General features: G+C 47.0%; 1 protein-coding gene across 9 annotated transcripts in view; it reads right to left on the bottom strand.

Moving 5' to 3' along the window:
- L1CAM (L1 cell adhesion molecule) overlaps positions 1–22,748 on the bottom strand; it is a 91,914-nt gene that overhangs the window by 47,232 nt on the left and 21,934 nt on the right. For 8 of the 9 annotated variants that reach the window (XM_081844506.1, XM_081844508.1, XM_081844509.1 and 5 more), the window contains exons 2-6: positions 21,493–21,680; positions 5,901–5,915; positions 5,521–5,626; positions 2,546–2,742; positions 1–123 (exon numbers count right to left, since the gene is read on the bottom strand). In XM_081844506.1, the coding sequence (XP_081700632.1) occupies positions 1–123; positions 2,546–2,742; positions 5,521–5,626; positions 5,901–5,915; positions 21,493–21,680 (629 nt within the window). The remainder of the gene's footprint in view (positions 124–2,545; positions 2,743–5,520; positions 5,627–5,900; positions 5,916–21,492; positions 21,681–22,748) is intronic. The other variant, XM_081844511.1, reaches the window with a different exon arrangement.

The raw sequence follows: 22,748 nt of genomic DNA, 5'->3' as shown, positions 1-22,748 counted from the left end.
TGTTGTTCAGCCAGTAGATTTTGGGTGGGACAGCACTTTCAGGTGGGTTGCAGGGTAAGACCGTATGGGTCCCTTCCTCCACTGCAATAGGTGCCACCTTCTCCTTTGGCCACTGTGGAGCACCTGGACAAAGACAGGAAGCAAGGGAGGAAACTGGGTGAGCAAGAGACAGCAAGTGGGGAAGACTCCAGAGAGATCAGCCGAGAAGCATCGCTTGCAAAGTCCTCTGGGTTCACTTCTTCACACATCCAGTTCCTCTTTCCCTCTTACAGAAGACGTACATCCCACAGGTCTTTGGGAGGAATTCAGCATCACACTATTCCATTTGTTCCGTCAGAACAAACATTTCAGCTTGTGCAATGGAGCCATCTCCCTTCTACTCCCCTCCAGTGCTGCTCTGGGGGGTTCTGCTTGGAGGAGTGTGGTGTGAATGGGGGTAGGAGCCAGGGAGAGTTTCACTGTACTAGTGGGACTTGTCCTGGTTCCTGCTAGCACACCTACTTAGATGAACCTGGCCCTCTGAATATTATTCAGTGACTGGAAATGCCTCTCAGGGCCAAGAGTTCTGGGAACGGGCAGGAGATATGCAGCCCAGAGCACATAGCACTAAAAGGGGGTCGGTCCTGGGTTCCTGCTCTGTATCCTCAAAATATCCATGTGAAAACAAGGGTGGGGAAATGCAGAGACACCTTGAGAAAGGTAACTCAATAAGAACGACAGAAGAGATTAAAAAGAAAGAGGGTCTTGAGGGAGTATTTTCTAGGATTGGAGGAAAAGTGCTGTCCTAGAAGTGATTTGTGCTGCAAAAGAGGCAGAGGCGCTTTTATTAAAAAGGACCTTGGACTGAGGGCAAAATGGGCTCGGGTTGCTTTATCCATAATGCACCACCCCCTCCCAAAAAACCCCCATCCTTCTTTCCTAGGGAGAGGGAATAAGATTGCCACCTACTATACTGCCTTGATCAGTGATGTGTGCAAATCCTCTTATTGCACTGGCTGCTGAAGTTCAGCATTAGGCGGGCAGAGATTCATTCATCAAGTCCTGATATCTGCAGTCTCTCACTTGTGCTATTGGGGAGGGGAGGGATTTTCCAATCTGCCCAATGTACACATACACTGATGCACAGAACAGCTCCAGCATGTGTTTTATGAAAGCAGATGCATGACAAGGCATGATGGTGTTTGGCCTTGCCTACTCACAAGTAGCAGCTAATGAAGTAGAGCTAAAGGAGGGAAACACTGCTGCAATGCCCCAGAAGAGGGCAGGGATGGCAGAATCTGCCAGAAGAGGAGGAGCAGGGTCCCGGGAGAGGAGGGGGAGAGAGTTCAGGCAGTGATGGGGAAGAGGGTCGCTGCGCACTTGCAAGCGCAGGCTTCTCACTTGGGACAAGAACCAGGCAACTTTAAAGGTAGAATGGGAGGGGGGTGTCAAGGGCTGGGACAACATCTTTGGTTATGCCCAGCCATGGATCCTGGAACTCTGCTTATGAACCCATGAACTGTGCCTCCTATACTGCACATCAGTTGATCCTGAGGCTGTGTGCTGATTTTATCAATAAAGCTATTGGGATTTCCCAAGCCGAGAATCTGAGGGGCTTTCATATGAGGGCGGAAGCCAGGGCACCCTGAAGAATGTAGGGGAGCATGGATTTACCTGGCCTCTGAGGTTGTGGCTTGTGTAAGGCCTGTGATTTGACCTTCCTGGCTCATAGTTCACTCTCAAAAACCACTGAATTCACAACAAAAGCAGCAATAATAATATGCAGTAAAGGGCAAGTGGATTTTCTTTTGGGATTTTTAGTAAAGGTAAAGGAAAAACAATCAGAAGGTTCCAGTTCTGGAATACAGAAGAGAATGTTAACAGACTGTAAAATTTCCCTTCCTCTTAAAAATTTGTCACCGCCACCATTAAAAAGAAAAAAGGCCCATTTTTGGTGTCAGTTCTCTTTTGTGGTTACAGTCAGGATCAATAATGTGTCTCCTCTCCCCCCCCCCGCCCCGCACACACCCCGCTTCCCCCCCACTTTTGTTTTAACTCCTTCCCTGGCAGGCATGGGGAGGGCGAGGCCAAGCCAGAGGGTGGGGGAGGGGCCCACAGAGGTGCTGATGGAGAGGACTGGCAATTACATCACCCCGACACCATGAATCCATGGCAACGGTTTCCATGGAAACAAGAGCAACTGGCTGCACTCCAGGGAGTCCAGGCAGGTAAAAGGGGAGGTGGGAGGGGGAAGAAGCAAGGGATATACATTTATTGTGAGGGGGAGGGGAGAAATTTATTACTCAGATAACTGGCGGGGGGGTGTGCGCGTGTATGGCAGCATACATGAGTGTGTGCGTATGCGCAGAGCTGCAGTCGCAGTCATTGTGTGGCAGAAATGAGCAACATCAGCCAAGCCTGGGCCAGGCATAGGGTGGGTGTGCATGGTGTGCAGCTGAAGGTGGTGGACGTGCCCATGCAAGGGGATAGGGTGGGGCTGGAGCAGGGACACCATGCTGGGCGAGACTGAGGGGCACCGAGCGAGGGTGGGTGGGTGGGCACTCACTCTCAGCTATAATTTGGCTTTCAGAGCTCATGGCAGTGCCCAGAATGTTGCTGGCATAACAGCGATATCTCCCGTGGAACCTGGTAGGCGTATTCCCATTGTTTGTCGTGATGTTCAGGGTCCCTCTGTCGTTCCATTGCGTCATCCCCGGCACCTGCTCAGGATCAATTTCGCGCCCATCCCTGGTCCACCGGAACCTGCCAAGTAGAGAAGGTGCATCAGGAATGAAAGGGAGACCATGCTGGACACAAGAGGCTGCTGCACAGATCAGGAATGCAGCGGGCATCTCTTTAGGCAGGAATTTGGGAGATACTCATGGGAGGGAGCTGGAATCATTTTCACAGAAAGATCACTTCTAAGGCTTGCGGCTGGCAGGAAAGCCTTCTAAAGAGGGAGATATATGCAGAAAATTTGGGGTGCAATGCAATAGGGCCGGAGGGAGGGTGTTTCTTTTAGGAGATGGTCAGGGATGAGCCCATGTAAAACCAGTATGCACCAGTAGGGGGAGGTGAGGCTGGGGAAGCAATGGTGGGAATGGATGGTAATGGGAATGGAAGGCAGGGGGACACTAATTTCTCTCATATTCACAAGAGCTGAGCTGAAGGCAAGGAAGCAGATTAGGAGCTGAGCAAAGGTCAGAGGAAGGTGAGGAACATTACTGGAGCAGCATAAGAGGGAATAAAAGAGATATTAGGAACAGAGTGGAGCTGCGCTTAGAGCACTGTGCAATATCCAGTCTCATAAGCACTGGAGAGACCAGATACTACGATGGGAGGTGGAAACCCAGGGCTGAATGCGTTCTGGCTTAGAAATAGCCAAGTATGGTGCTCAAAAATGCAATTCCTAGGAACAGAATTTCTACAAATATACACTCCTATGCATACATCATTTCTATTTTGATTCTTTATTAGGATTTGAGTCTTGGCAAAATTTGGAATTTTGTTTTTTTTATTCAGAACACTGTAGCTCAGAGGGTTGAGGGGACGTGTCAATTACACTTTCTCTCATTTTCTCATTTTTTCTAAACCTAAGTTTAGCTTGCCAAATTTACACATAAATGAGCAGGGTGGTATTCTTTAAAAAAAACATTCTTATGAATATTTGACAGCATTGTAGTGCTCCTTTTCCTAAAATACACATTTCTGCAAGCAATTTCCACTGATATGTTGCATGTCTGTATGTTATTTTATATATCCATTTTTATGCACACCTTTTCCCCAATATGCACACTTTTTTGTTGGAGAACTGCAACTCAAAATTCAGATACATATGAATTTTGAAGGAATTTCAGTTCATTTGTTGTTTCAGGAAATGTAAATTTGGCAAATTTGCAAACATGCAAACTAAACTGAATTCCCCACCCCCATCCCTAGCAAGTATAGAAGATCTGATACTGTACCTGCAAGCGTGTGACCAAAAGTATCATTGTTTATATGGCTAGCAATTCAGTAGTCAAGATCAAATATTGTACCTTTTGAAGAACACTGAGAAACACAGAGCAAAATGCATACATACTGTATCTACTCAGACATAAGTACTGTTGAGTTCACGAGGTGACTAGGGCTTACTCCCTAGTAAATGCATATGGGACTGCAGCCTTAGACTGCTGCAGAATACAATGGTTAGATTTGCTGGTTAGCACTAGCCACTGAGACCACATCTTGCTAGTATTCAGGCAGCTGCAATGGTTCCCTATCAGTTTCTGGGACAACAAAAAGTGTTCGTTTTAAACCTTTAAGGCCCTTCTTAGCTTAGTTAGAATTGAGGTATACAAAAGCCTGCCTATTTCTGAGTATTAAAAAATTCTCTGAGGTTCCTTTCTGGCTGCACCCCCCCGCCCAAAGAAAACACACACAGTGTGCGTGAATAATAGAGAGGAAGGTAGGTGAGCTCTTAATGAAATCCCCACCCCCTGACTGCTCCCTAATTTTAGCAAAAAAAATTCCCCCGATAGCTTTCTAGAAACAGTAGCTAAGTGGCTTTCCTAAGACCACCTAGTGACTTCTTAGTGCAGAGTGGAGAGAGACCTGAATCAGGGGCACAGCCCAATCTTGAAGTCTCTACACAAAAGGTGCAAATTAAAAACACAAAATTGCAAAGCAATCCAAACATCTAGCTTGCAGGCTTCCCAAATTATTCCCTACTTTGCCTCCTGCCTCCTTATAATCAATCAATGCAGGGGACAGGGGGGGCAGCAGTTCATCCATGTCTCTGTATCCTGGGCAACTGGAGGCAGAGATGACTTGGGGCCAGCTCCTCTGCAGGTGGGTGCTCCTGACACTTAGCACGCCCCCCCCACTGTGTTTCCTTTCCAGTGTAAGATGCAGCAGGCATCAAGCAAAGGAGGAAAATGTGCCTCAGAGCTAAACTCAGAGTGACGCGGAAGATCTGAAATCAGATCTCCTGACATCTCTGACTTGGTTTAAAACCAGCGCTGGTAGTGATGGGGGGGGGGGGGAATGAGAATGAAGACGCAGAGCTGGGACCTAACCTTTTCTTCCCGTGCTGAATCCTCAGCCCTGAACCTATGATTATCACAGCAACACAAGTGCCTGTCTTGTCTCTAAGAGCTGCCTGAGAAGGGGGAGCAATTTCAACCAGGAAAACATCCTGGATGGAAAAGGTTCCCTCTCCCTCCCCCTCCCCCAGCAACACACCACAGCACCAGTCCAGTCTGACCCCTGACCCCTCTCCCCACCATGACTGCTTTTCAAAAACAGAAAGAGAAATGATCAGATGCAGTGACAGATCTTCCACATCCTATCTGGTAAGCTCACATTCACACCGTAAATATAAAGCACATTAAATTCACATGGCTTCCCCCCAAGAATCCTGGGAACTACAGTGTGTTAAGAGTGCTGGGAACTGTAGCTCTGTGAGGAAGTAAACTACAATTCCCTTTAAATGTATGGTGCAGATATCAGCGCACCAACCTAAAGACAAAGCATTTTGGAGGCTATTTTTGTCATACTTACTTCACTGGGGGATTCCCAGTAGCCTCACATTTCAGGATGGCCTCGTCATTTGGGAAAATAACAATCTTCTTATCTGGCTGCTCCGTGAATTCAGGTGGCTGTAGTACTGGAAAACCAAGGTGGGAACAAGAATCAGCAACCAGGACCCCTAAGATGGAGAGGGCCACCCTTTGAAGCCCCCTGCCTCCCCCCGCCCTGGACAGATTGCAATAAAACGGTTATACCTTGCACAAAGATATATCAGGACAGTGTCGGTCAGATTCAGACCATGGTAGGAGACCCCTCCCCAACAATGCAATCACACGGACTGGCCCTTCACCTTGTCCTGCTCCCGCCCTGCAGCCAGACACACACTCACACAACATTTCATGAAGACTCACAGTTTGTCCGGTCAACTGCGCCAGCCAGGAAGCAACAGAAGGGAGAAAATAAGTGTTTGTTAGTGGCCATTTCACAGAATCACTGCACAGCATGGAAATAAAACATGCAATTTTTTGTGCAAGATGGGGAAAGCGGGGGGGGGGAGCACAATCAGAGCACAGGTATGCAAAATGAGTGTGTTTGAGGCAGGAAGCATACAAGGTGAAATTGGAGTATACAAGACAGGGGAGTGTACAAGATGAAATTCTTCAGGACAGGACAGGCACACATGGGACAATCAGGTGCCTGTCTGCAGTTTGAGTGACCGGGGTGGACAATGGTCATCAGTCTGCACATTAGGGTGCGTTGACTGGATTTGTGTGTGTCCTAGAGAGTGAGGTAGTTTGTGGTTAGAGAGTGTGAGAGGAGCTGCTGTGCAGAGCAGCAGGTACACAACTATGTGACACAAGTCATGAATGAGTGAGGCGCTCCAGGGGGAGCAGGAGAGCGGCAGGCAATTCATGGGGCAAAAGAACTCCTCCCGATGGCCTATTTGTTCGGCATTCATCCTGATCTGCTTGCAAAAAGCTTAGGCAGCAGTTAGATTATAGCCAGTCTTTATTGGGCATTTGTTCTGATCTGCAGGGATACGGCCTGCATTCATCCTGATTTGCTTTCAGGGTGTTCTCATTAATCATGCATTCATCTCATGCTTTCCAAAGCATTTACCTGTCACTTTCCAACTTGCAAAAAGTCAGGTTCTTTTTTTTATGTGGATTTCTTGCACTTGGGTGCTTCAGGTTTAAAACATGCAAATCTAAATTTGCAGTATGTGCCTGAATTCCTCCCATCAAAATAGTGCGAGTTTGGAGGCACCCAAAATGTACAGGCTGGATCATGGGTAGGCAAACTAAGGCCCAAGGGCCGGATCCGGCCCAATCGCCTAAATCTGGCCCGTGGACGGTCCAGGAAACAGCATGTTTTTACATGGGTAGAATGTGTGCTTTTATTTAAAATGCATCTCTGGGTTATTTGTGGGGCATACGAATTCGTTCATTTCCCCCCCCCCCTAAATATAGTCCAGCCGCCCACAAGGTCTCCTTTAAATCAGAACCAGTGAAGGCGGTGAAGGTCCTGTGTGAGTGTCTGGAGGCGGTTGGAGGATGGATGGCGGCTAACAGATTGAGCTTGAATCCTGACAAGACAGAAGTACTGTTTGGGGGGGAAAGGAGGCAGGCAGGTGTGGAGGATTCCCTGGTCCTGAATGGGGTAACTGTGCCCCTGAAGGACCAGGTGCGCAGCCTGGGAGTCATTTTGGACTCACAGCTGTCCATGGAGGCACAGGTCAAATCTGTGTCCAGGGCAGCTGTTTACCAGCTCCATCTGGTACGTAGGCTGAGACCCTATCTGCCTGCAGACTGTCTCACCAGAGTGGTGCAAGCTCTGGTTATCTCCCGCTTGGACTACTGTAATGCGCTCTACATGGGGCTACCTTTGAAGATGACCCGGAAACTACAACTAATCCAGAATGCGGCAGCTAGACTGGTGACTGGGGGCAGCCACCGAGACCATATAACACCAGTCTTGAAAGACCTACATTGGCTCCCAGTACATTTCCGAGCACAATTCAAAGTGTTGGTGCTGACCTTTAAAGCCCTAAACGGCCTCGGTCCAGTATATCTGAAGGAGAGTCTCCACCCCATCGTTCTGCCCGGACACTGAGGTCCAGCTCCGAGGGCCTTCTGGCGGTTCCCTCACTGCGAGAGGCCAAGTTACAGGGAACCAGGCAGAGGGCCTTCTCGGTAGTGGTGCCCGCCCTGTGGAACGCCCTTCCAGCAGATGTCAAAGCGATAAACAACTACCTGACATTCAGAAGACATCTGAAGGCAGCCCTGTTCAGGGAAGTTTTTAATATGTGACATTTTAGTGTATTTTTCATCTTTGTTGGAAGCCACCCAGAGTGGCTGGGGAAACCCAGCCAGATGGGCGGGGTACAAATAAATAACAACAACAACAACAACAACAACAACAACAACAACAACAACAACAACTATTATTATTATTATTATTATTATTATTATTATTATTATTATTATTACTATTATTTAAAAACCACAACTAGTTCTGTAAATATCCATTCAAAGTTTAGACCAGGGCTGTGGGAATCCTCCCAATATGCCATGGATCAGACAAAAAATCCAGCTAGCCTTCTGACTAGCTGGCTGCCTCCTTGCACCCCACCCCCACCCCGCTGCCAATTCCCTCAGTACAAGCTGAATTGATTCTTGGAGGAAGCGCGTTGCCTCTGGTTGAGTCAGCGACAGGTTGGGAAGGGGCTCCAATCCAATTAGAGGAGGAATAGAGTCTCTTGGGATCCACTTGCCTGCTCATCCAGACATAAGGGGAGGTGGGAGAAGAGAGAGACACAAACATGGGAGGGGGAGGGGAGAGGGCAGGAAGGAGCCAGGGTGGAAGGGAGAGACCCTGAGGCCTCATGGTGAGACTGGGGCAGCTGCAGGAGAGCTCATAGCCACTGGACGAGCGCTCCAAATTAAATCATGCAAACCGTAACTTCTTTTCAAAATGTTTGTCTCCAAAAGGCAATACATGTTCCCTCTACAAAGGGAAAAAAGTGGGAAGGAAATGTTCAATATTATTAGAAAAACATGAGGCATTATTCCCTTCTTAGATGCCTGGGTTCCTAAAGGGATTGGGAAATGGATCCCAAGAGGAATTCTACTGTATCTATTACAAACAGCTAAAATTTTCACAGCAAGAGGTTAGCTTCAGAAAGAATCACCATATATAAAGTGTTAAAGTTTGCTAAATTCACTTAGTGCAAAATAGTTTAAGCCTGCAATCCTAAAAGCATTGACAAGAAAGCAAGTCCCACTGAAATGAGTAAACACTCTTAGGATTGTATTACATGTGCAATGGATTATTGATCAGTGCAGTCTGAATTTGTAAGCAAATGCTGAGAGTGTTGGTTAAGAAAATGAGGAACATCCATTCAGCTCAGATGGCTGATGCTTGGTTATTTAAAATGAATTGTTGTTATTTCTATACTGCCCTAAATCCAAAATTCACAGGGCAGTTTCCAATATAAAAGCACAAAATACATGCCGTAATAACAAACAAAAACAATACCCCCATATACAGATTGATCACATATAGCTCTGAACCTGATGACCCTCAGTTCCAAAGAGAGACAGGAGACTTTTCTAGAAACCAAGCCCGTGCTTTGCAACTCATTTGCAAAACATCATTGCAAAACATACTGGCCTGGTATCATCGGGCTGCGGCCCAGCAGGAGTCTTGGACTGGGTCTCCCGTTGCTGGGGAAAGGATTCCACTTGGGAAGAACATGGCTGGAAGAACTGGAGAGACAGGTGCCCTGCTTTGCTGGTGCCCCGCCATTCTGGCTGCCTCCGCCCCCTCACCACACCCCCAATGATCCATCAATGCTATGGGTCCCACTAGCTCTGCTTGGGGCCCCAATGAAGCCCCCAGTTGTAGCCATGATGCCCTGCAGATGGGTCAGGCTGAGGGCAAGGCAGCGGAAACTTCGGGGCAGCCGAGCCGTCCTGTCGACAACACACAGCAAGTGCACAACAAGGCGCTGATTGTTCAAACTGAAGCTCTGTGCCTTTCTTATGCACTCTGAAAACTTGATTAAATATCATGGAAATAAATAGCATTTTGCACATTTGCCCCCTTTTTTTTCCAAGCATGCTCTACTTGAACGTTTCTGTTCTGAATGAAATATATTAGACGTTTAGGCTTTTAGGCTCTCCGAGCACAGAGCAATGCCATAAAACACCAGGAACTGCCTTAAACTGACACAGGCTGCTGGTTCATTTCGCTCAGACAAAAGGCTTCCAGGATCCAACTAGATGCACTACGAAGGACACTGGCCACGGTGTCCAACTAGATGCACTACGAAGGACACTGGCCACGGTGCTAGAGCCCCAGCCCTGCATGCCTGAGGTCCCGGGTTCAATCCCCAGCATCTCCAGGGGGCTGAGAGAAGACTCCCTGATGGAAACTCTGGAGGGCTGCTGCCAAGGGCCAGACTCAGAAAAGGGCAGCTGCTCATGACAAGATTTGGCTTGCTGTGCTTCTTCTGGGTCAGAAGTACAGGGTGGGCTAGAAAGTGGGGGAGGAGCTTTAAGCCCTTGAGGTGGTCCTGCTGCGGACTCTGCCCCCTCATGTCCTCACCAACGGCAAAGAGCAGACATTGGGGAAAGGGGGCTGATCCAAATGGGACCTGTGCAAGGGCAAAGGTTAAAACCCTCTTCCTTCCACGTAACATACCCCAGTGCAGATCAGCCCCTCCCCACTCAGGCATGCCTGATACAGTGGTACCTCGGGTTACATATATTTCAGGTTGCAGACTCCGCTAACCCAGAAATAGTGCTTCAGGTTAAGAACTTTGCTTCAGGATGAGAACAGAAATCGTGCTCCGGCGGCACAGCAGCAGCAGGAGGCCCCATTAGCTAAAGTGGTGCTTCAGGTTAAGAACAGTTTCAGGTTAAGAATGGACCTCCGGAACGAATTAAGTACTTAACCTGAGGTACCACTGTATTTGTAAAGGAAAATCAAGCCTGCAAGGGTCAGCTCTGGTGATTAATGCTGCATCTAATGTCCCCCTTAGGCAAAGAAATTTCCCAGCTCTGCTATCCACAATCCTTTTAACCTGCAGGTGCCAGGAGTTGAAGGGGGGCATCTGCATTCAAAACCCTATTGAATGTGAGTTCTGTTGGTTCAGAGTCTGCAGGGATGACTCAGGGGCTTCCCCTCGCTATAGGCCAGCCTTCCACAACCTGGTGTCCTCTAGATGTTGCTGGCATGACCAATGGTGAGGGGTGTTGGGAGTTGTAGACCAGGGGCATCCTCACCTGCACTAAAGGGCCATCAAGCTGGCTACACCTTGGGCTTTTCATTGCTTGGCCAAGAGCTTTTTATTCCACAGGGCCTCTGAGGAAGACCAGATTAGTTCTGCTGGGGCCACGTGGGGCTTTTAGTTCTGCTTCTCTGTTGTCGTTTTATTGTTTGGATTCTAATTGAATTCTGGATTGTTTTAATTTGTATTCAATAGCAGTGAGCTTCCTTGAGGGCAGAAAATTAATTAAGGAAGAGCAGGGTTGTCAGAGTCTCATCTCCACACAAGTAGCGCCAAACATTCTCGCACATTAGACCTGCAAGAAGCAAGTTGCAGGTAGCCTAGAGTTCATACTAGTCAACCTCCTAGACCAGTGCAAGGTGTTTTTGTTTTGCAGATGTGTTCTACCAGTGGATTTAGAATGGACTGTCCACATGCCATTCTGCTTTATGAGTTGCTCTGCAGTGCTTCCACAATGTCTTGAGTCCCATCAGGGAAAAAGGCAGGGTGTAAATTAATAATGGTGATGTTACTGCATTATAGAGCAACAAAAGCAGGACAGAAGAGAAAATGGATCATTTCTGGTATTAAAAGTTCCAGGATTTCAAAAAGAAGTCACAGGACATGGAAATGGTATCTGCACCGAAAAACATTTGCAGGCACAAAGGGCATTGAAAGCAGGATCACATGTAATTACCGTACATTGGAGGCAAGCATGACCACAAATCATCATCATGACAGCACGATAAAAAGTACACATATTTTTTCAATGTAAGAAGGAAAGCACTGGGAAGCTTGAGGTAATTTTGAGCAAAAAAGCAGTGGGAATGGAAAGGATTAAGCATATTCTTCCCCCTCAACCCCCACTCCTCAATTTCTGTTGTCCGCAATTGCAGCCTTTTCAGTTGAAAAAAAAAAGTTGAGAGAGATATTGTTCTCCTCTGTCCCATTCAGAAGGGGCACTGAGTTCATCAAACTCAGGCCCACAGCCACCCTGTGGGGACAGCCCTGCCTTATTCTTGAAACAGAGATGAGGGGACTTGTGTGCTCTCCAGAAAGCATAGCCAGTGGTCATCATCATCATCATCATCCTCATCATCTGGAGGGCCAAAGACCCCCAACATCTGTCTTACAACTTCTGCCTTAACCACACTCGCTCCTCATACCCCTCAACTGTCCTTTTTTTAAAAAAAATATTTTTTATTAACCGACCAATCAAATCAAATCAAATCAAATCACATCATATAAATTCCAAATTACAAAGCCGAATTTTAAATTTTTGTTGAGGGGACCCATATTTCGAGTTCCGAAGGGGGATTCTGATCATCTTCTTGCTGCTGCGTTAATATCCACAAATCAATCCAAATAATGTTCATAATTCTATCCAGTCTTATCTTGCTGTTTCCACATCTCATCTTATTCGTATATTTTTCCTTCTTTTCTTTACGATCTCTTCTGATAATCTTCTTAAGCTGACAAACACCAATTATAATCCTGTGTGAATTTTCCGTTCGACCAGTCCTCATATCAGATGGTTTCCATATATCATCACTTTCATAAATAACATCACTCTTTCCATCATTAACACGTAGATCTGTCACTCTTAAGTCCCTCTGAGGAGTATCACCCACAATATAACAACAGCTCTGTTCCTCCTCCCAGACTTAAGTCCTCCGACAGAACTAGCCAACATGGCGACGGTATTTTTTACTGCGTCATTCCAAAGCTCTTATAATTTTCACAGTCTTCTTGAAACATGCTTTGGTTAGTGAATTATCTCCACACAGTCTTAAATCCACAGCTTAAGTCATTAAAACGACATTTCTGACTTATGAGGGGGGGGATTCTTGTTTAATCACATAGAGGAAAGAAAGGAAAGTTTTTTTCCCCCTCCCCCATCAGTCCCTTTGCCATACCGAGTCTTGGCGTATCTTCTCATGATTTACTCTTGTTCCTCCAACTCGTCTTGTTTTATCAGAGATCTCTTCTTTTAGCAGTCTTTACTCCCCCTCCTTCCTTGAAATATGTGCATTCGCTTCATCCTAATTGTTTCTTTTGAAGTTCTTGCAGCTAGCGGCGCGGATCAGAGACGGCGTCCAGGAGTGCCGAAATCCCACAGGAGGGCATTGTGCCTAGTGCCCCCATCCCCACAAATTCGGGGGTGATATAGGGCACAGCAGGCAAGGGCAGCCCCCCCCCCAACCTTGGGGGGGTAGGGAGGCTATTTTACTCCCATCACAGCCTCCTAATTACCTCGTGTGGGTCAGAGAGATGTTATTGTCAGCCATCTTCTGATGTGCCCCTAGTGCCCCCCCCATACCCCTCAACTATCCTGGTTAAATTGGGACATCCCATTTTTTGGTTCCTTGCTGTCACGCGAGACCATGGCACCCAAAAACATGTGAGAGCACAGTGTCTAAAAACGTATGAGAGCACTGTAGCCAATAATCCACAAGAGTACTGTCATGGCACCCATGAAGTGCATTTTGAAGCTCCGTACTCTCACGCGGGTCACATGACTTGCTCAGGAGCATGGCCCAGAAGACACACATCCCGGTTTGGGGCTGCGACATGTTAGAGAGTATGCAAACTAAGGAAGAAGATACCACTCTTCCCTTAATAGCAGGTATTGAGCTATTGCAATAAGTATGGAATGATTGTCCCCTCCCAACACCTTGTATATCAAAAAACAGTAAGTACTCAGGTGCAGCCGACAAGAGTGGCTGGGGAAACCCAGCCAGATGAGTGGGGTATAAATAATAAAATAATAATAAAACAAAAAAGCTTTTCACGCATTACATTTTGTTTTTAAGGTGTGCATCCAAAAATGTAAAGTGTGGGGCGATTGATCAGAAAGCCAGGAGTGGCTGCACTGCATGGCGAAGAGGAAGTGTGGAGCTGGCCCAGAAAAGCATGGCGGGTCATTGCAACAATGAAAATAATGGGCAGCCCACGTAAAACAATTCAGTACATTTTTGCAAGGTGACCTTTGGGATTCAAAAAGAAAAGGTCACAAAAATGGTGAGACAAAACCAGCACCTAGGGCAGATCTGTGCAATCCTTTAAAATATGGCTTCCAGCAGATTCCCATGAAATGTAGTTTTCTTGTCACAGAACTACAATACTCAGCATTCTTAACAAACTACAGTTCCAAGGTTTCGGTGGGGTGGGTGGGTGTCACATATTTAAATGTGCTTTGCATAGATGGTGGGGATTTGCCCAGCTCCAATTTTTTTCACCACACCTGCTATGGTGAATATGTGTCACTGCTATCTCTGGCAAGGTATGTTGAGCCTGGGCCTTCCTCACAACCCCTGAAGATGGCACAGATGGGTGCAGATCACCAAGACCATTGCAGCATAACCCCGGTCCCCACCCCCAAGGTCGTTTGCCTGAGGCATTGCCCAGATGCCCAGTGGACTTCAAGACCATACTCACAAGCCCCCTCCTTTTCCTCCTCTGGAGCAGGAAAGGATGGCAGAGGCTGCTTAGGAGCCAGACCAGGAAGCTCCAAGCCTCCACTTCCCACAGCAAAGGCAGGTGGGTGGGGAGGTGTCTCTGGCTGCCCCTCAGCAGAGGTGTCCTGAGGACTTGGGCAGAGCTGGAGTCAGCCAAGCAAAGGAAGGACAGGGACCAGCGATCACAATGTTTGGCTTAGTTAACACGGACAGCCAACCATTGTGGGACCCTGATTGAGATTTTTAAATTACATCCCACGGGAGTAACATTATACTAGCGTTTGTTACATGTGACCTGTTTACTGAGTAGCCATCCTGATTTGTTTGCACAATGTTTGTGGGGAGGTTATATGCTGTTTATTAAGCACTCGCTTCAATTTGTTTGAGGAGAATATATGATGCCATGTGAAATCCCCACTTTCCATAATGGAAAAAAATGCTATTCTTTTTGGAAGTAGGTTTATTGTGAAGGAGCCCAAACCCACCTTAATTGCATAACCTGAATTTGCCCCAATCTACTAATGAAGAACCGCATCTTTATAATATATTGGAAATCTCCACTGACATGGCATCCTTTCAGGGATGCATTTCTTAACCTTCTCCAGCTGCTTCCAGTGGCTGAAAGCAGGGCCCTTTTTGGTGGTGGCACCCTGTCTCTGGAATGCTGCCCCCAAGAAAGCTCACCTGATAGTTATTCTTATGTTTTTTCAGACCTTCTCATCCTCCCAGCCCTTTTCAGGGATTACCTGGATCTGCTCCTGTGATGCTCCTGTGTTTTTATTACATCTGCTGTTTTAGTGGGACTTATTTTGGGTCCTAGAATTGGACTGTGAAAGTGATGTCAACAGACTTTCCATACACTGGGGTTTACTGCTTAAGGGCTGTGCAGTCATTGCTGAATCACCTAGAGATTACAAGGGTCCAGCAAGTGCTTCTGATGCAGTGAAATAATAAGCAATCAAATCTTTTATCCAAGTCACTGTTCAGTTTCCCCCAGCAATCACAGCTGTTGCATACTAGTAGGCAGGGAAATAATGATCCACAATAATACAAAAATGCCATATACTTACAGGTTGGACTATTCAAAGCAGTTCCCAAACATTATCTTTACAGCCCTGTAAAGTAGGCCACTGTAGCTTTCTCCTCTTTACAGATGGGGCTGAGGCTTAGAGGGAACAGCTTGCCTAGGGCTACCTTGTAAGTTTATGACCGAGATGAAACTCAGAATTTCTTGGCTCATAACTTACATTCTTAACCCATAGAATCGTATACTGTTTCCCAGTTTGCACATAATGGTAAGCCAGAATGAAACAAACTTGGTCTTACTGATATGAGCAAGCAAGCTGGTGCCCACTGCTCACATTTGTGCCCACTCCTCCTTCCTTTGCCAGACCAAGAGGAAATAGACCAGAGCCCTGGAATAGCATTATGTGCAAACCAGAGCTCGTGGTTAGCTTCTCTCGAGGCAAGCGGCAGGAACAAGTTTCTTCTTGGCTTGATCTCATGATTTGTTTGGAGAGAAATTAACCGCAAGTGCCAATTTGCACACAATGCCAAGAAAGTCAATGCTCTGCTCTGCTTCCTCCTGGCACAGAAAAGGGGAGCGGGAGCAAACTGAATGGCAGACCAGCAGACTTACTCATTCCCAGCAAGCTGGATATGGAAAAACTATGGCCCTCCAGTTTTTGCTAAACTATAACTCCCATCAGCCCCAGCTAGCTTAGCCAGGGATGATGGGAGTTGTAGTTCAGCGACATCTAGAGGGCTACAGGTTCCCCACAATTGTGGTAAACCACAGATTGTTGAACTCTGGTTATGTATGAATCAGGCTGTGAACATCACTGAGAGGGTATCATGAGTCCCCACCTATCTACACCAACACAGTCTTTCTTTTCTTTGTTTCCTCCCTCTCCATCTCCAGCACTTGCGTGATTTCAACCTACAGTGTTGGTTTGTTTAAAAATTGCTGTCTCACACTACTTGCAGCATCATCACATTTTATTATATGGGAAAAGGGATAGCCAATAAAGAACTAAGAAAAAGCACAACATTCCTCCTTGCCCTGAAAAGGTCCCTAGAGCAGAGGTTTCTTTCTAAAGCTGCTATCTGGCTGTACAGTAATGTAGCTTTTCAACTGTGAATGAAAGCAAGTCAGTGGATCGCAAGGAACTACACCCTTGGGTGTAGAAGGAATTAGTTACAGAAATCCCAGGAACACTTGCAACTACCTTTGAGGAGGCTCAACAGCTCTGGCAGGAGAGAGGAGGGCAAAGCGGCCAGGGAAACAAATTATAAATCCTGTTAGCTTAACGCCGCTCCCTCTGAAGTTGTCAGAGGAAAATCAGGAAACAATTGATTTGTAAAGCATGCAAGAATCCAATGTGGATTTGCAAAGAACAAATTATGCAGAGCCAAAAATAATTTCCTGCCTTTGACAAAACAGCTCATTTCATAGACAATGAGTAACACAGTGGAGATATCATTTGAACTCAGCAACACGTTTGGCATTAGTTGAGCCTGACTTTCCTGCAAGTAAATATCTGGACTGAAAAAGCAGTCGCCTGACACAACTGGCAGGAAAGGAATGTCCAAAGACAGGGGTGTTGATAGGACTGAGATCAGTTTTGTGTGAATTCCTTGGAGGAGGGAAGAGAACAGCTCCAGTCATAGCACATGAAGCAAAAGACTTTGAAAATGCTGTGAAGGTTGGAATTTAAATCCTGCCTATTCTTAGTAAACTAGAATGTGAAACCCTGAAAGTGAATTCAGCCATGTCTGGAGTGGAGGGTGAGAAAGTAATTCTGACTTCTGCCTCAAAAGAGCTTGTGAAAATGCTCCTGTTCTCTCACCCAAATATGGCCCAATAAGAAATGCCAGCAAGTGGCCAGCTCACCACCCCACCCCCACCACTTCTAACAGTCCACATTGTTATTGAAGATTCTATAGGAACAGCAGCCCACAATGGACACACAATGGATGTCCTGGCATTTGTCCTCAGTGACAAATTCAGCACCAGCTCTGTAGCCTCCTTCCCAATGGGTGATCGTGCTGGTCACAGATACTGCCAACCAAACCCATGCAGAGCTTGTCTGAGGCCCGGAGCAGGAGTCTTATTCATGAGACTTGCCACCATGGCAGCAACACCTAATCTGAACTGACGCTACGTGCTAGTATGCAGTAACACTAATCCAGATTTTACTATCAAAGCCTTGCAGTGCATAAGGACAGACATGGGCATTTCACCTTTTGCCATTTTGCCCATTAAGTCCTCAGTCTGCTGGGAGGCACGGGGCATTCTTGGCATAACAGCATAAGTCTGGCTAAGCCCTCTGTGGCCTGGGGCAAACATACCCGGCTGCCTTCCCCCCTCTGTGTGGGCCTGTGACTCTCCCCATTCCTAAACCCATCTCTCAGGCTGGGCTGTCTTCTGCAGAGTGTTTCTGCTGCTGGATTGATTCTTCACCTCACTCACACTTGGAGCCATCCTCTCCTTTTCCCACAGAAACCCCATTGGCCACAGAACCAAACCTACAGGAGAAAGGATGGCAGAGGGAGCATCACACTGGAGAGCAATTCACCACATAGCTCAGGACACACAGAGGACCCCCCCCCCTTCCACACACTCAACCCTCGTGACCTTCACTCAAATGGCAATGCTTTTCACAAGGCTTTTGAAAAGGGTGGCTGTGCATCCAGCGCACATCTGAGAGCCCCAGCAACAAAGACATAGAAACCGTTTCCCATGCAGGTTCCTCATCTGTCCCTATCTACCCATAACACAAGACCAGGGCAGCTGAGGCCCAGTCGCTATCAAAGAGGTACACCTTTGTCTGAGATCCACAACTTCATATTGCAGGTGCTGAAGTCACATTCCTCCATACACAAAAATATATTCCACATAGTGAATGAACTACCACGTGAGGGAGAATTTTTCATTTCTTTGTATGAAGGAAGATTCAGTCATGATAAACTTAAACTACAGACCAGGGCTTCTTGGACTAAATGCTTCTCCATGCAAAAATAAATAAACCTCTCACACAGAAACCTAGTGGGTCAGGGAGAATGCTAACCTTGAACTCATGCTTGTGCCTGTGTGGAATGAGGTCTGCTCATACCATAGGACTTCCCCCCTCTCCTTCCTTCCATGCACCCTCTAAATTTGTTCTAGGTTTTCCCCCAACCCCCCAGAGCAGATTTAGAGGGTGGGGGCAGAGAGGGAGTTGCATGAGTGGACCTTGTTCCATGCATACAACAACTTGGTTGAATTCTGCCTCATCTCCCTGACATGCTAGTTTTCCATGTGCAACTGGGTTTTTTGGTGGGGTGCAGAGATTTCATTGTGAGTCCCCACCTGCATTCTACAGCCCAAACCAAGGTTTTCCTCCCCGGTAAAAATTAGGCTTGAGAGAACAGCATAAGCCACACAATCATCTCTGTAGAAAAGAAAAATGCCATTCATCCCTTTTGACTCACAAAAGCACTTAAGCCAAGGGACAAAGTAAATGGGACAGCAGGAGAGCCATTAGTTTAGATCCAGGTCTCCCCTAATCAAATACAAAATTGAAGGGTCCTGTATTTTTTGTATTTGTTAAAAGCAGCAAAAAGAGAACACTTGTCCATAGTTGTTTCCTTAAAGGCTCTTTTCTTGTCCAATTCATTCCAGTTACCCGAAAGCAGCTGAGTGGGAGAAAGAGAGGCTGACACTACTTTCAAGCCTCATTGCCATGTAGGGACAATTTCTGGTGCTGGTAATGGGGCATCCCAGTGCAAAGGGAAGGAAGGGTTAACCCTAGCCCTTCCCCAGACATGATCCTCTCCCCAAAATGCATGGAAATCAGGCTTGAAATCAGGTTTCCATTGTCCTCAATTGGAAGCTGGTTTTATTATTAATCACTGTGCAGTGGGGAGGGGGAGGCTGTGGGCTGAATGAGGAGACCACCATGAGCCACACTCGGCCTGCAGGCCAGTAGCTCCCCACCCGAGGGCTGCAGGGAGATAAGTGAGGGACACTGAGAAGGTTTGCCCATCCTCTTACCGGCACCCCCCTTTTGCACTAAAAGAAAAGCTCCCCAGCCCAGCCCTCTTAGCATGCATGTATATGATTGGAACAGACCCCGACCCCAACAAATGGGGCTGCCACCATCAGGTCTAGTTTGGCTCCAAGAATATGAAGAGCTTCCACCATGCACCTGGCCAGGATGGAAGGAGCTGCTTCCATTCTACACTTGGGGGGGGGTTGGGGGGGAGGATGTTTTAAAGTATTGTAATTTTTTCTTGATTTGTTTTATGTGTTTGTAAACCACTTTGAGGTTTCTTTTACAATCAAGTGGTGAAATAAATGAAATAAATAAAATAATTTCTGCGGACCTTCTGACTTCCACCTCTTAGGGTGGGGAAGGGGCTGGGACGCTGGATTGGAAACACAGGTCCTCTTTCTTCTGCCCTCTTCCTAATAATCTAACCCAGAGGCTCCCAAACCTATTTAGCCTACCGCCCCCTTTTCAGAAAGAAAAAAAAATTACTCAGTGCCCCCCTGACGGCTTAGGGCACCACAGCTTGCCTGCCAGTGGCCAAATAGGCAGACAAGTTGCAATCGACTTCCTAAGCCTGGGTGAAGCCAAAAAGGGTTCACCCATGATTGGGAAAACCTCTCACCTCCAGCATGACCTCCAGACCCAAGGGAGGCATTGTTGCCGTCCCACAACAGTGACTGACCTGGCAGTAAGCGTCATTACACAACAGATGAAACATGTACGAACGGTTTTTCAAAATTTTCTTGTCCTCTCTTCTTTCTTTATGCTTCCATCACCCCCTATTTTTTATTCAATGCCCCCCAATTGCGCCTGAGGCTACTACCACCCCCCTGGATTGTTCCAGCACCCCCCCTGGGGGGGAGGGTATCGCCCACTTTGGGCATCACTGATCTAACGCCTGCTTCCTTTGCACAACAGTGCTGAAAGGACAGCTCTTCTATGCCTGCCTCCCAGGCCTCAAGAGCTGTCCTTGGTGCTGAAATTGCCTGTAAGCACACTTCCATGCAATCTGTTTTGCAACAAGCAAGCAAGCCAGTGTCAAAAGAATCATTGGCCTCAGCAGGGAAGGGACAAGGAGGAGGGGCTGATAACTCCTAAACTCATCAAACTGTAGTCAAAGCACAAAGATGTCTGAAGAAACTGTGTCAGTAATGGCAATGCGATCTAGTAGAAGGATTTGTGGATTTGGGTCTAGAAGGCCGGGGTCAACTTCCATCACAGCCACAGACACCTGGATGGTTGCGCTAAAGTTGCTATCTTAGGCCTACATTTCTGTCCAAATCATGGAATTGTATGTACAGTCCATCTCAACAGGGAGGTTGTGAGGCTGGCAGAAGGAAGCGCTGTGAAGTTGTCTGCACACTGAAAACACTATAGAAATTAGATGATATATTTAATGACTAACAAAATATATTTAACGACTCACAAATGTATAATTTGTACAGAAATGTGGTCATAAAGGCAAGGTGTAGGTGAGTGCCAGAATCAACAGCTGGGTATAGCTCCACCTTTCTTTTCGTTGGCCCATCCTTCCTTCCCTTTCTGTTTCCATTTCTGCAAGCTCTGCACATCCACACCTTAAGTGATGCACATCTCTGTAGACTTACATTCATTCTCAAACCTTTGCTTCCTGACCTGTTACGATTGGCAAAATTTGCCGCTTTGATTAGTGTGAAGCACGTTGGGTGCTAACCATCCAAATAGGTCTGAGATGAGGGTGAGGATTGGATTAATGACTGCTGGTGTCACAAGGCACTAGTACTTTCCACAAACAGACAGGAGTAGCACTATTTCTCTATGCAGTTTCTAGGGGGCAGGGCATTTAGGGAGCTCCCCCCTGGCAACACGATGCAGGTCCCCCATTTATTTTACCTACCTACCACTCCCAGTTTCCAGATGGAATTGCTCTCTGCTGCACCAAAGGTTTAGGGAAAGGAAGGCAGGCAGACTGAGCTGGGAGGCACTATTACCCAAGGTTATGTGATAATATAAAATCAGAGATAAATGCCTGCAACAGGGCTATGAGAAACCAACAAGAATTGTAAAAGAAATACAAATGCAACTGTCTGAAAAGAACCAACCACATGTTCTGACACAACAAAACATGGCCAGAATCCATCACCATCACCACAAGCTCTCACATTCGGGAAACATGCCACAAGCAGCAGTAGTAAACCCCATCCTACCGCTTTCCAAAACCACACGTAGGGGGGAAGATACTGATGCCATCACTACTCACATCCTTTGGGGAACTCGATGGATGCTGCTGGATCACAGAGGAGCAGAACCAATGGCCAGAGCATCAGCAAACCAGCCAGCATTGAAGCCATTTCACCTGGCACCCCTGGCCAGGGCCTCTCTCCAACTCTGGGCAGTGGCGCAGCAAAAGGGGAGCAAGCAGCATGCACCCCCCACTGTGGCTTGTGGCTGTGGGAGAAAAGAGGGAGGGAGAGAGAAAGAGACTGTTAGTGTAAAGAAAAAAGGGAAGAAACCCTGTGTAATAATCATTGTCCCCCTCCCCCACAAAACATCCTTTCCCCCAAGGACGACAGCACAGGCAGCAAAAAGGAGCTGGAAAGGAGAGGGAGTTAATGATGCCTTCTGTGTTTATTTATTTCCATCAGCCTTCACTCCAACTTGTTGGAGGAGCATGCTGTGTGTACAAGTGGGTGAACCATCAGCCCAGTATCCCCAGTCCCAGACCGCCCCCATCAACAAAGCAGGATTACTAAAGAGAGAAGGAAAGAAGGGAGATCCCGAAATCGAAGTCAAGGCAAGATGTAGCAGGTCTTGGCCTAGGGTGCCGTGTATTTTCGAGGCAGAAAGGAAAGGGGAGGGGCCCTTTTGTTCAGGAAGGGAGGGTGGGTCACGAGAAGGCAGAGCGGGTGGGGGGCGGGTGAGTGAGGAAAGGTTTATGGGGGCTGGGGGCTGAAAGAGGAAGAGAGAGGCGATGGTGGATGAGGAAGAATAGTGGGTTGATGGATGGAGATAGCAAAGTAGGGAGGGTGGGAGAGACAGAGACAGAGACAGAGGGAGAGGGAGAGGGAGAGGGAGAGAGAGAGAGAGGGAGAGAGAGAGAGAGAGAGTGCAGAGGATGGAAAGAAAGCAGAGAGATAAGAATATATTATTATAAATGGAAAGATAAACAGATACACGGAAAGGCAGAATTCTAATAGTTCACACTGATGCTGTGCTCTTTATCCACTGATTGTCAATTTCCATACATCTCCTGCCCTTGTCCCCTAACAGATATTTCTGATGAATGGAAGATTTTTTTTTAAGCAAGCAAACTGTGCAATGCAGTACAACCTCATGTTCAGTAGCTCCAGAGGTTCTACTGATGTCAAGATATGGATGTGCTAGAGGTATAGATTTTCCTGGTTTTTAGCTGCATCACTTGCATTGTACATTGGGCAAAGTCCAGACAAATACCACCAGGAGAACCAAAGGAATCCCAAGAAACAGAACTCTCCATGGAGCAAGGTGGGTGTGCAG

Source organism: Podarcis erhardii (genome assembly GCF_964252035.2).
Source record: "Podarcis erhardii genome assembly, chromosome: 17".
Lineage (NCBI taxonomy): Eukaryota > Metazoa > Chordata > Lepidosauria > Squamata > Lacertidae > Podarcis > Podarcis erhardii.
Note: the sequence above shows the minus strand (reverse complement) of the source record. Positions and strands in the feature narration are given on the sequence as shown.